This window comes from Aedes albopictus, chromosome 2 (assembly GCF_035046485.1).
Source record: "Aedes albopictus strain Foshan chromosome 2, AalbF5, whole genome shotgun sequence".
Classification (NCBI taxonomy): Eukaryota; Metazoa; Arthropoda; class Insecta; order Diptera; family Culicidae; genus Aedes; species Aedes albopictus.
In genome coordinates this window covers 66300137-66314621 of record NC_085137.1, presented here as the reverse complement: position 1 = coordinate 66314621, position 14485 = coordinate 66300137, and the positions used below count along the sequence as shown (strand labels likewise).

The 14485-nt window shown below is 41.8% G+C and overlaps 1 protein-coding gene across 6 annotated transcripts in view; it reads right to left on the bottom strand.

The window, feature by feature from the left end:
• LOC115265604 (protein Wnt-6) overlaps positions 1–9218 on the bottom strand; it is a 78624-nt gene extending 69406 nt beyond the window's left edge. Inside the window, exons 1-2 of one of the 6 annotated variants that reach the window (XM_062849763.1) lie at positions 8191–9218; positions 1046–1730 (exon numbers count right to left, since the gene is read on the bottom strand). In XM_062849763.1, the coding sequence (XP_062705747.1) occupies positions 1046–1107 (62 nt within the window). In that variant the 5' untranslated portion in view covers positions 1108–1730; positions 8191–9218. The remainder of the gene's footprint in view (positions 1–1045; positions 1731–8190) is intronic. The other 5 variants (XM_062849762.1, XM_062849764.1, XM_029871348.2 and 2 more) reach the window with 5 other exon arrangements.
• Positions 9219–14485: the final 5267 nt, after the last annotated feature.

Below are 14485 nucleotides of genomic sequence, written 5' to 3'. Positions count from 1 at the left end.
TAATCCATGTTAACCTTGGATGACCAGTGGACACCTTCGGAAATAGTTGCCCTTGCTTTTTTTCGGTCTAAGACTGTTTTACGGTTCTCCTGAACACTCCTGAAACGTCTTTTTTAACATTTGCGCGTGGACAAGTCCCGACTACCGCTGCTACCCCTTCATGGTGCAAATTTTAAACTTAAAAAATCGGATTTTTTTTACTCGCAACCTACTGTGATATGAGTTAGAGTTTACGTGCATGCAATTAAAACCAAGACATTGTGTGTACAGGTGATATGGGTACCATATTTGTACGATGGTGCAAACACTATCACGCATACGGTACCCACACAGATAAAAATAATGATATTTACACGTCATGTAAACTTCATTTTAGTCATGTAAACTTTTTGTTATGATGGTTTACATGATACATCATGTAAATTTGTGTTATATGTTATGTAAACTCTCAGAGTCATGCCGAATTACATGACATATAATGGAAGTATCATGTAATTTTATGACTTTTACATGATATGTCATGTAAACTTCTGTGATATCTCACGCTCCAATTATGTGCATCATATGTCACAGAATTTTACACTCTTTTTTCGATCTGTGCACGTTACGGCCTCCGTTAAAAATCGAGCATGTTCTAAACCCCCTCAACCTCAGCACGGGTCGCCTGACACCTTGGATTGGGGTCCCCTGTTTGGTGGACTTTTACCCCCGGAACAGGGGGTCCGTAGTGCTATTCTAAGCCGGCAACTATACGGGCAAGAGGTGGTTACTCAGTGAGTAACTTGGAGTTACCTCGATGACACCACTGTAGATATTATCTAAAACGCACGGACCCAAATATTAGGAAACTTCTAGCCAATAAAGTAATGTTGCCAAAACAGGAAAACTCATTGGTTCAATTTCTTACCCGGAACAACGAGAAGAGAACATAATAATTAATTTATCACATACTTTGCAAATTTCGACCTCCAACGAAACCAACTTTCTTGAAAGCCCATAAAACAGCCTTTCCCGCATAATATATAGGTAAATCGACAGTACTTACCACCAAGATCCAGTGATGGGCATAATTAATATCAAATAAATTGCAATCAGCACAAAACGCATGTTGCCACTTGCTAGGTGCACGGCAGTTCCGCTTCTCGACGACCAATCCGCTGCTGTAGGTAGACGCTGCTGGCTGGGCTGAGGCTGTCACTTATTGATCCTCACCCTCTCTGGTCACCCCTCGTCGTCATAAACGCAACAAACTATCACAGCCCGTTAAAAGCGATTATACCTCGAGAGTTCCTCTCACCGCGCTACACAGTCCCTTCCACTACACTGCTTCACTGGGGCACCTGCGATTTTCACCGGCAACGGGCACTTTTTCTTTCCTGTACACAGATTTTTATTGAATTTTAATTAAGTCGTGATCCAATCGAGGGTCTGCGTTTTTTTCAAGAACTTTTTTTCCTCCTGCTTGCCTTGTAATATGCGGCGGACTCGCGTTTCGTTTTGTTCAAAAGCGTCACTCTCCGTTCAAGTCATCAATTATGGCAAGTGCCGGGTTCGGACACAGAAAACCAAAAAAAAAACACGACCAACCACGCTGCTTTTCTTGCTCTTCGGTTAATTCGCGCCCTCGGGCTAATATCACACGCACTGCTTCTGATGGTGGTAGGGTTAATTTTTTCGAAGCACGTCGAGCAGTTCCAGGTGAAATCTGGCTGGGAAACATTTTAAAGGCACTGACATTGATAGTTTCTTAGTTTGGATGAAAGATTGCACAGTTTCTATATTTTTTTTAATTGTAACGTAAATTGTTACATCTTTAATATAAAAATAAAAAATATGGTAGATAACTATTCCAATGTTTTTAAACAAAACTTAAATTCAAAGAAGTTTTTATCATCTGTTGAGCCGTAAAACCAGTAATTTCTTTGTAGGAAACCTTTCTATCACGGAGGATTTCTATCTAGGAAACCTAATTGTGCATCCGGTGTTTGCTATTTTTAGCAAAAATTAAATGGCAAACTCGCGTGTCATGCCTCGAGTATGTGCGCTTGTCAACAGCGCAATTGTTGCTACACTCATCTCTGAACTAACCACCACAGATGTACGAGCTGTCACAATTGATGTATCCGTTGGAAACCTCAACAGGAAATACGTCTATTGTTCGTTTCATTTATCGCATCATGAACCATCCCCTACGGATGTTTTCAAACAAGTCATCGCATACGGCCTTTCAAAAGCCTTCCGGTAGATGTTGGCAGTGATGATCATGCTCATCATATCATCTGGGGCAGCTCAGACATTAACTTGAGAGGCTCCAGTTTGATGGAATATTTAAGTAGTACAGATCTTGGATTACTTCACATAGGAATTCGCCCAACCTTCATTGTATCTGCTAGAGAGGAAGTGTCAGATATAACGCTTTGCTTTAGTAGAATTAGCCACGAGCTGACCAATTGGCATGTGTCAGATGAAGAATCCTTATCTGACCATCGCTACATCTTTTTTGAACACATAAATGATACTTCGCAAACATTGCGTTGAGAGAAACCCCGGTAAACAAACTGGAATCCCTTTACTGATTTGGTTGCGGTCAAATTTCATGGATACTCACCATCTATTGACATTCCAAGTGATCGGCGATTTCACTTCCTCTGATAAAGAAGCTCTGGAATGTTTATTCAGCACACACTCCCCCGGATTTGTGAATATTACATCTTCGGATGGACCTGATATATTTTCCTGTGCTTTGGATTCTCTGGCTTCGACGCGGAGTCGTATAAAGAAGCAAAGAGTTTCAGACCTATCAGTTTGGACTCGTTTTTTCTGAAATGCTTAGAATGCATTGTGGATCATCACATCCGCAATGTTCATCTGGCCAACGTGACTCTTCATGTGAACCATCCTCACATAACATAAGTGGAACTTCATAGTCAGAGCGAAGAAAAAAGTTGTATCCTTTTTCCAGCACGCAAAACTGTTATATCTTTTATAAAAGGCGTCGAACTGTCATTTATTTTGGTAAACAAAAAACATCTGATCCAACCAGTATTCCAGTTTTTGCAAAGAATACAGGAACGAAGATTGGCATCTGAGATATGTGAAAACTAGCTGCTAGTTTTTCTATGCCGTTGACGTTTCACACTAGCGCCTTCTGTTGACGATATTGCACAACACAGTGATTCGTGCAACTTTTCCACCAGGTGATGGTAGTGTGAACTGGGCGATGGATTTCCATGAAAATCGTTCAAGGTGTTACGTCTTCTTGTCTGTGGTTATAGTATGTAAATTTCAACAAATATGTGTGGTTCAATGTCTATGCAGTAAGTATCATTCATTTTGTTTCAAATAAGCCAAGAAGAATCAAAATTGAATAAAAGATGTCAAAGATATCAACAAATCACTTTTCCATGTTTTACGATAGTGACCCCAAACTTTTGGCCGATGACATGAAGAGTTAATTTACTTAATAACTTTTTTCCTAGATTTTTTAGCTAAGTTCTGCAAAAAGCAGTTGAAAGCTAATAGAAAATGGGTTATATTACCGCTCTCATCTTAAAATTTGGTCGACCATATTTCCAGCGACACTGCCGTAAGTTTATATTCATTTTTAAGAAAATTTGGCAACTTTGGGTTATGTTTACATATAATTTTTTTTGAAAAAGTTTCTTTTAAATCGTGTTTAAAGTTTCTTTGACTTATTATCTTTTGAAAGAGACCTACACAGATCGAAAAAAGAGTGTTAAATTCTGAGATATATGATGCACATGTTTGGAGCGTGGGACATCACAGAAGTTTACATGATATCATGTAAAAGTCTTAAAATATCATATAAACTTCCATTATATGTCATGTAATTCTTCATGACTCTGAGTTTTTACATGACATATTACACAAATTTACATGATATATCATGTAAACCATCATAACACTAAGTTTACATGACTAAATGAAGTTTACATGACGTGTAATTCTCATTATTTTTATCTGTGTAGGGTTTTGAAGTCAGACGCAAATTGGCGAAGATATTGACCTAAAAAAATGACATGTTTTTGAGGGGGTGACCCCAAACTTTTGATCGGGAGTGTTTATGGGTTGGCCTAATGCGTTTTCTCCATTGAAGTTCTTCAATTGACACCGATTTGGTTTCTCGTTGATGTTTCCTTTTTGTGTTGTGATTATGAAGAGTATAATCCTGTCTAGTTTGGGTAGTGGCTACGGCTAGGAAACCTTAGATCAATTTTCAGCGTAAAAAGCGTGGGTAGCCCAAGTGGTTCTACTTCCAAAAGTTCATTTTCGTAGGGTAATTTCTGTATAGGTTACCTTGTGAATCCAGTTTTGCATCTTTCATTATAAATGAATTGCAGCAGCAGTTTTCAGCATATTTTCACTGATATTTGGCAGTATTGCTACGAATATATATAATCTTAAGTAGCTCAAACATAATCTGAGATGCTTCAGTTTGATGGAATACTTAGGTAGTACAGTTTATAGATAACTTAACATTGCATTGCACCTAACCCACCTCTGCATGAACAGAATTTGTCAAGAGTTGACTGATTGGCATGTGTCAGATAAGGAGTCTTCATTTGCCTTCTTTTCACTTTTTACTGTTCCTTTGCAAACTTTGCGTATTCAGGCGTCCTTGCTCAACAAACTAGAGAACCTGTACTAATTGATTGCGACCACGTTTTATGAATCACTCACTTCCATAGCTACTCCAAGAGAGTTTTATTATGGTTCTGTTACTACATTGTAGTGTACCATAACTATTGCTTTGAAAGAAGCTTGTCCTCTGCGGTCTGTGCGGGATACTAGAGGAATGGAACTCTGATTTGTTCAAGTTCAAAATATCTTCGGATAAACCAGTCTACAAATCTCTAGTTTCTGTCTCGAGGATTCCCAAGTAACCAAAAGTCCACTTCCCATGACAAAATGCACTTTTATGTTCCGCGAATTTCAAATAAAGTTCCACATGGAACTTTCTGGCTGCTCAAGAGGCTAACGATGAGCCTTGCTGGAACTTCGGTCACAAGTTCCGGCAAGGCTCATTGTTAGCCTCTTAAGCAGCCAGAAAGTTCCATTCGGAACTTAATCTGAACTTCGCGGAACTTTAAAGCTGCTTAAGATGCTACTCAGAACTTTGTCGGAATTTTCAAGTTCATAGAAGTTCAGTTCAGTAGCATTGTGTTTCAATGAAGATGAAATTTCTTTCTTTTATAGAAAACAACTGTTTTCACGAATAAAAGACAAATATGAATTTATCAAATCAATGAACTAGGCTTGAGCAAAAAAAAAAGCCGAACCGATCGTCGATGCGTGAACACCCTATGCGCTACCACAGTACTACGACTGCGATTGAGTGGACAGCAGGTAAAGTCTGACTTGAATCGATTTTCTGTCGGCAACTAGTTTTGCACATTTGTACAGAAGTGAAGTTAGCTTGACTTTGTCAAGTGTTTTCAGCAGCGCAGCGGTAAGTCGGCAGGCTTTCACGTAGGAGGATCCAGTTCAAATCTACATGGCAGCGACATATGTGAAAATATTATTTTCAGAAGCAATTTCTAGACGTTGAATCACAAACCCACCAACAGGGTTGTGATTCTGAAAAACACATTTTTGTTTCTTCATGAATTTTGTCAAAGTTCTGTCAGAAGCTGCTTAGAAGGCTATCCAGCGTGCTTATGTGAACTTTCAAGTTCCAAAATTACTTAAAAATGAAGCTGCTTAGAAGGCTAATGAGCAGGGCCGGATCTAAGGCGGTGGGCCTCGGGTCCCCACATTTTAGGGGCCCCCACAAAAACCTTTTTGCATGCCAAACATTAACAAAAACAAAAAAAAAACTTGTTTGTTCATGGCATTTGTATCTCCGAGGGGCCTCCACATACGCTCTGGCCCCGGGCCCCCACAATCCTTAATCCGGCCCTGCTAATGAGCAATCTCCAACAAGCTGCTCAGTTTATATAAATAGTACCCTTTTATCTGAACGTTTGGTTAATTGGGTTGTAGCTATAGAACCGATTCGATTTAAGTAGTGGGCACTAAAAAGCTCTGCTTACTTCAAATCTCAAATGGGGTTTTGACCTATTTTTCTCCAGAGGGATTTGAGTATTTCAAACATGTTTTGAACACATGTTCTTTTCTATTGGGTATTTTAATGGCGTGAAATTACTCCATAGTTTTATATCTAAAGGGTGCGTGCGTTGTATAAAGAAGGAATGAGTTCCAGATTCATCTGGTTACCTCGTTCTTTCTGAAATGCTTGAAACGCATTGTCGATTACTACATCTGTGATGTTCGTCTGGCTAACATGTCTATTTATGTGAACTCACATGCCTCCTAATTTGGGATGTTTCTACTGTGACTCTTTTACACAAAGTTGTATACGTTTTCAAGAAAAGACTCGCTTCAACGTAGGTTTTGCTCTGGTGATTTCTTGAATATTGAGGATGCTTTCCATGACGTACCTTTCAATGTCATATTGAAAATCAAATGACGTCACAAGCTACCTCCAATGAGCTATAGCCCAAGCAACACGACTTGTTTCAAAGCCAGTACCAGCAACATCAGTGCAATTTATTCACTGTTCAAATTAAGGACAACATAACACAATTGCTTCTTCTTTGAAACGCAAAAAGCGCAAATTTTAAATCGTTATGCAACTTGAGCTAGGGGGAATGATAAAAAATGAAAAAAAATATATTCAGACTCGAACCATGGACACCAGGAGTATTAACCACTCACCTTACATTCTACACCAGAAGCTCTGTATAAGATTTGCTGCTCAATGCACCATAAAAGCTACTGAAGCTACGCGTTACTTCATTGTACTGTCTTTGCCACAAGCTAGAAAGCTGTCAATTAAAATGAAAAGACGCGCAAGTTCTCCGCAACACATTTGGAACCTAATCTGAACAAACAAACCAGAGTAAGATGTTTCATGTGTGTTACATAGCACATTTAATGCAAGCTGACTGTATTGCCACTTGTGAGGAATATGTAAGCTCCGCCTCCATAAATAGATGTTAAATACGATGTTATTTGTAATTCCCATGAATCAAAGCTGCAACTTAACGATATTCGGAGTTTAAATGCAACTCAACTGACAAGATGGAAGTTGCGTGCGCTTTTATTGCAACTCTTTTAGACCAAAGCATAGAAAACCACATTTTGGATGATGTTGCAGGTGCTGCTTGGGAGGCTCTCTTTACGCTTATGCGTTTTACAGTATCCTTTTCAGGGCACTGATTAAACCCGTTGTACTGGGCCCGGTGCCGGCCGTTTACATAAATGCAGCGTTATTTCACAGTGTTTACGAACACGAATTTGAATTCTGAACCAGCTAATGGAAAGCTGAAGGTTTAAGCTTTTCAAAACACTAAAAAAGTTATAAAACCAATGCCCGCATTATTGAGAAACAGTCAAAATGGAAACGAACCTCCAATTGGGCCAAATTTTGCGGCACGCGCCTTTGTGTATACATGCAGGCGTAAACTCGGATGCTGTTGCATGTCGTTGCCGGTGCGCATGGAAATGTATGGAGAAAACGTGGCTTAATTTACAAAACTGCAGATAACTTTTGAAAGAAGAAAAAGACATCTCTAATTTTTTGATATGTTATGTATAGATGTCCCAGCTTTGAATTGATGCAAAATTTTGAAAATCGGTGGTTGCCCTCATGGTGAAAAAAATGTTTTGGTATAAAAATCCAAGATGGCGGCCAAAATCAATATGGCCGACCCAACTTTTTATTATTGTTAATAGTAGTTCTATCTTTTCTCTTTTCAATAACAATTCGTTTTGAGGTGGTTGTTGGAGAAACTTTCGAGTTATAACGGTTTAAGTGAGCCACAATTTGACACAAATCGAGGGGTCTGCAAAAATTGTTGTGGCTCTAACTAACGGGGGGTCCATCAATTTGAGTAACCAAATGCATTTTTCCTACTTTTTAGGCGAGTTCTTTCAGAAAATCGGCACCTTAAACATTTTTGAAGATAAGGTGTAAATAGTGGGCCGGTCTCAGCGAGAATTACCCAGTGTTGTCAGTACTCATAACTGTGAGCTTATGTGAGACAATCATAAATGCAAGAGACAAATCAGCGCATTACCGAAGACGTATAAACTCACTGTTTAACATTTCTGTGCAAACTTTCATCCAACTTAAGAAGCGCTTTTGAACCACTATTGCCAGCTTACCTATTTCGCGTGGAACTGCTCTGTTCGTGTTCAGGACTAACTGTCCCCGCTCTCGTTGTCAACGTTACGCACTTCTTCTTGCTCCTGCACCCACAATCTCAACAGATCCCGGACTTGGCCACCGTTGATGTCGTAGTTGACGTCGTCGTCGTCGTTGCTGTTGGCCTTAATTATGATTGCAGCCCACCAGCAGCACCAATCGCTCCTCTGTGTCAATGAGTAATTATTCACTTTGGAAGTCATTTTCGGTGAAAAGGAAGACATTAATTTCCAGCGCTGGCTGGCCTGGCCGTGCGGGACGACGACGAGTAGCTTTCGAAAAGGGTTGACCCGGACACTTGCGTGTGAAACCACCGAACCAGGGGGGAGTTTCCGTCGCCTTCGCCTCCGCCGTCGGTTCCCCCCTCGAGCCCACAGCCCACCGAGGTTCTCAGCAGCAGCACAACCAGTTCACCACGCAGCACCAACCACGGTGGACCACCACCATTTGCACAAACGGAAAAAGAGGGACCACCTGGGCAACCCGATCGACTGATCGACACACACGGGAGGATTTCACTTGACCCCGAAACGGGGCGCGGCGGAAAAACTTTCACGCGGCGCGCCTACTTAGAGCTCCACCGGGGACGCGCCAAGATCACCACCACTACACTAACCGAGCCACACTGCACGCGCCGTTTCCCGAGCAATACCGCGGTAGTACATTTGGCCGGGCCAAGCACACTTCCCGAACTAAATACTAATTATCTTTCGGATTTTATCTGACTGCGCGGCTTATTTTCATTCGGGCGCGCAACCGGGGCCTGCGCGGTGGAGTTAAAAACTGCGCTCTCAGGAAACGAACGGCAAACACTCTCACATACTGCCTCCGCACTGATGAATCCAGCCAGCCACGGCAGCAGGAGAATCCACCAAAACAGACCCCGCCGCATGTGCGCGGAGGTTTTTCCTTCTGGTAGATCGACCGACCGACCGACCGACCGACGGCTGCGGTTGCGAGGAGTCTTCATTGGCAGTGATGTGCGGCGGATGGTGGCGTTACAGTAGTGACCATGCTATTTTTGACAAATCGGATTTTTGATTGAAATTTTTTCTTGCTTAAGTCGTTTCAGTTCCTCCTAAGCTTAAAATGGGCCAATCACAGGAGGTTTACCCGAGCAGAAGAAAATATCAACAGCATAATAAAATATGTTATTTTGGCCTAATAACTGTATAATGGAATTAGTTATTTATGCAACAAGTTGCAAATGATGATTTTTTCAGCACGAGTCGTACAACGAGGCTTGCCGAGTTGGATAGATACGACGAGTGCTGAAAAAATCGAGTTTTGCAACGAGTTGCATACAAAGTTTTTTGTAATTGCAATAAATACCGAATAAGTATCACTTTTTCTGGCTACACGAACATGTAACAAGAGGAACCACGTGTCAGCACTCATACGCGTCAACGTGGTGCTTTTGTTCGATCAGGTAGGCTATGATAGGGTTAGTGGGTTGGTGTCAGAAATTTGCAAGCTCCCGTCGTCGCCCTCATACCACAGCATGGGCAAGAGCAAAAGTAGTTTCTGCTGCTGTTTCTACGCCCGATCTGCTGCAGTCCTAATTAGAATCTGAATAGTGAATAGTCCTAAATCGGATCCGACCAGCTAAGAGGATGTAGAAGCAGCAGCTGTATCTACGGTAGCCGCGGCAATTATCGAAAAGTGGGTTCTGGCAAAGGTGCCGAAAAGTGCTACTTTTCAGCATTCTTAAGAGTGCCGAAAAGTAGTACTTTTCGGCACTTTTGTTTTAGTGTAGAAACGTAAGCCGTTTTATCATAGTAACCGCGAGTGAAAAGTAGGGGAAAACGCAACGCAATTACAAAAAAGTAATTTTTATGTTATAAGCATAACATATTATGTTAAAAACTTGTCTGTCATAAGCGGCAAAATAACAAATATCATAACAAAAAAATGTTCCTAGAAGAATAATTCAATAGCATGTTTTGTTAGATCAATTACAACTTAATAACAGGAAATTTGTGAACTTGTTACTGTTGTGTTATTCTTCATCACATATTTGTACATTCTCTACACGGTCAGAAAATTCACTCATTTTGGAGCTAAAGTGGGACAACTCAAAAATGAGTAAATTTTATTTCCAGCGATAGCGCTGGCCCAAGTGCGAAAATCTCATCAGTTTAGGTTGTATAATATTCTTGCCGATGTGAAGAATATTATACGGTTTAAACTGTTTGGATTTTTGCACTTGGGCCAGTGCTATCGCTGGAAATTAAATTACTCATTTTTTGAGCTGTTCCAGTTTAGCTCAGTTTTGTGTGAATCTTACTCAATTTAGGGTAACTTTTTCTTAGCGTGTATAGAAGAATAATAACTAAACATGTTCTACAACAAAATATATTATTGAAATGTTATCTTGTGGATATATCCCAAAAATTTGAATATAACAAAATAAGATTGCCCAACAAAACATGTTATTAAAAAGATATATTTTGATAAGTTAACAATAACAAATTAAGATATAAAAACAGGCTATATGATTCTGTTGTTATCAATTTGCTATTCTCCTCTGCTCGGGTACTCTTTCTAACTCGGCTTACAAGCTACTGTCGCACATTCTGTTTAACCCATTGAGACTACTTCAGAAATAGTTCGTCAGCGGCTGATTTTCTCGAGATCCACTAGTGTCATGGTCATCTTGCCTGCTATCAAACATACCGCGTCTTTTGAGACGCTCATACGAGACTATTTCCGAGCTATTTGTCAAGCAGCTTTACACCCGGTGGAAGTGTGAGCCTCAATAAACCACCTTTGAGGTACCCCCTCAGTGATGTAGCTTCTGTCGCCCTCCTCGGTGTCATAGATTAGCACCCTGTTCTGGTAAAAGCTCTCCAGTATCCGGCTTAGGCTATTCGGGACTCTTAGAGTTCTAGGCGGTGAATGACGCCTATCTGATGCTGTTGAACGCGTTCTTCACGTCCAACGTGACGATCGCGCAACAGCGCGCTTCTTTTGAAACACTATCTTACCTTGATCTTACCCGTTTTGGTTACAGCTCCAATAGCGTCCACCGTCGATCGATCCTTCTGGAAGCCGAGAGCCCATAATTGTCTGATTTCTTAATATAGACTTATTAGACTTTGTAAGTCAATGATGGTGGCTAGGCAAGAGCATGAGTAATTAGTGGTAACTGTGGCAGCGGCAGAATCTGTGAAGTCAAAGGTTCCGAAGTCTACCAAGGCGGAGGCTTTTGCTTTCGCGGTGTTGTGTGTTGTTCCAGTCCTGAGCACCCATGGTGGAGCAGAGGACCGAATTGAAAGAGCTCCATTCTGGGCTATTGCGCACCATCGCCTTGACCTGTGGCCAGGCCAAATTTCTGTCGACTTGCTTGATTTCGTTGTTAAGGCTGCGCCGCCATGGGCCTTTGGGTCTGCCTCTGCTGTGATGCCCTTCTGGAATCCAATCGAACGCTTGTTTGCAGATTCCGTTCCTGCCCCTGCGTAGAATGTGGCCGACCCACCTCCACTATCGCTCCAGAATTTCTGTAGCTATCGGCTTTTGATGACATCGGCGATAGAGCTCCACATTGGAGATCCAATTGTGAGGCCACCATGCACGAATTATGTAAGGGGGATCCTGGAAGGGCCTCAAAATTCTGACTTTTGCGCCAGACGACCGTTGTCGTCTGCCAGAATTCCAGATCGGTTTGCCCTGCTAGCTCGTGTCCCCAACCCTTCACGAAAATCCACCTTCAAATAACATCCCTAACAACTTCCCAAATTTCCTTCCCAAGCAGGTATTCGTCTCCCAAAATGACCAAATTCAAAAAAAGTTTAGATTTTATTCTTAAAGTTTATTCCAAAAGAAAATGATAATTTTAGCAGTGTTTAGAAACCTGTTAAAAGTAACAATCTTTATTGATTAAAATTTGATAAAAAGAACTATTTATATTTTCGCTTAAAAAGCTATTTTCATGGAATTTTGTAATTCTTGGCCAAAATCTCCTTCATCCACCCTTCATCATGGCAGTCTGACTGCAAACTAACTTTCTAGTAAAGATCTTCCCTAAGTGTGACGTCACTCTGTTTATCTGTGTTATATGTACTTTTTGTGAGTAATTTGCATGCTAATATTGTTTGTTCACGTACATTCTTCTTTCTTCTTCTGGTGGTGGTAGTGCCTGTTGGTGTTGGTGCGGTAAAACAGTGGTGGGTACTTACAGTTTCAGCTATTGGTTCGTGGTTACCTTCAACACCAGCACAGGGTCGCCGGTCGGATGCCGACGTCGGGCGTTGCTCAACAATGGTAGACGACAGAGACGACGACGGAGAGCCGGCTGCGCCGGCGGCGACGCAATCCTGAAGGTGTTCGCTAAAACTTCTGGCACGATCGGACGACGTTTGGGCGTCGTGCTGTGCGCCGGAGAGAGGACGACGGCGAATCGAGGTTACGATTCGTGCGGGGCGCCCTCCACGTGCTCCGATGTGATACTCGTCTTCTGCGACCGACGCTTCGGTGGGGTGGGAGTGGGGTGCAATCAGGACTACTCGAGTACCATGGATTTTCCTCCCGGGGCGTGAGTCTGGGCGATACGCACTGGCAGTGGGAAACTTTCCCCCTACAGATCACTCGCTGAATTCTGCAACCACATGTGGGACGGGTGGTGCCAACGAGGCCGAATCCTTCATTCGATGACCACGCACTCTGAACAGGCTCTTAGTGGCGCGCAGCCACTAGGCGAAGAACCTATCCAGGGGATCGCCCGCAGTCTGATCGGTAGCACACGTACACTGATTGGCTTCTGTGTCGCGATTCTCGGACCTCCACTAAACCACCACTATACGAATCTAGCACTACGGCGATGTAGCCCTATAGCCCCAAACTGGGCACGCGGTCACTGTCGGTGACTGGAATAAAAACCAATTAGCACCCAATAGCACCACAAACACATTTTCCCAAAATTTACCTCACGTGATTTTCTTCGGTTTCTTTATAATCTTTTTCCGTTTTGCTTGACTCACATTCACTTTCCTAGCTTTAAAAAAAACCTCATTAAATTACGATACACATTTTCTATGATGATTTCTTACTTTTTCTACTAGCTTCAAACCGCGCAACTCACGGCTTTTAATTTACTTTTAGGACCAAATCCACTGTGAAAATAGCTTTAAAATAGGAATTAATTTCATTTCACTTGTATTTACTTTACTTTTATATTACTTTTTACTACTTTTAATTAGGATTCAAACTCACTGGTAATCTTTCACTTTAAAATTTCTTCCAACTTTACTGTTCGGCAGTCTGTATGGGAAAGATCGAGCTATCGCTCCGTCAGACCCTAGACCCCTATACTTTCCTAATTTTCTTTTAATTTCCGGTTTCTATTATCTTGAAAATATTTCTCTTTCCAAAATTTTCCTTTGCTTACCAGATCGATTTACTAGCTCCTCCTTTTTACACATATCACATTCTCCTCATTTAACTAATAACACCCCTGATTCGAGCACTTACTTAACGGTTGCCTACTTTGTAGGCGCACATTACAAATAAACTAGGGATGTCTATGAAACCTCTCACGAGTCGGTTTCAATTATATACAGCACGCATCTATTGATGAAGACCTGGCGTTGAGTGTTCTCCACTGATACACACCAAGTTTAATTGGCGTACAGCAGCACAAATTTCACGTTCGGGTTGAAAATTCGAACTTCGGTGCGTCGACTAATCTGATTGATTTTCCATACATTTCTTGAACTCACAAAAGCAGCCCTCGCTTTCTTGATCCGTGCACCTATGTCGATCTTGGTGCCACTATCAGCCGCCATTTGGCTGCAAGATATTGGAAGCTTTCAACATTCTCCACTGCTTGCCCAGCTACCGTGTGAACAGTTGACCGTGTTCACATCCAATGATTTGGTCTTGTTGACGTTGATGGTAAGACCTGCCGCCGAAGAGCTATCGGCAAAATCATCGAGCTTACTCTTCAAATCAGAGCGCCGTTGAGCAAGGAGAACAATTTCTGCAGCCAGTTCGAAGCCATTTAGGTGCTCCATGGTAATGGGCTGGCCACAGCAACCCACGATTTGGTTGACGAATAATCGCACCTACCAGAATTCATCGAATACGATGAGGAACAGTAGCAGCTTGCCTCACACCAGCAACGTCCAGGGTGGGATCGAACAAGACACCGTTGTGCAGTATACAGTTATGCACGGAAAGGCCCTATTACTGTGTTTCAATGCGTCCGATGATTTTCTCAGGGACACCCTAAGGGCTATCCACATAGTTTCGTGATTG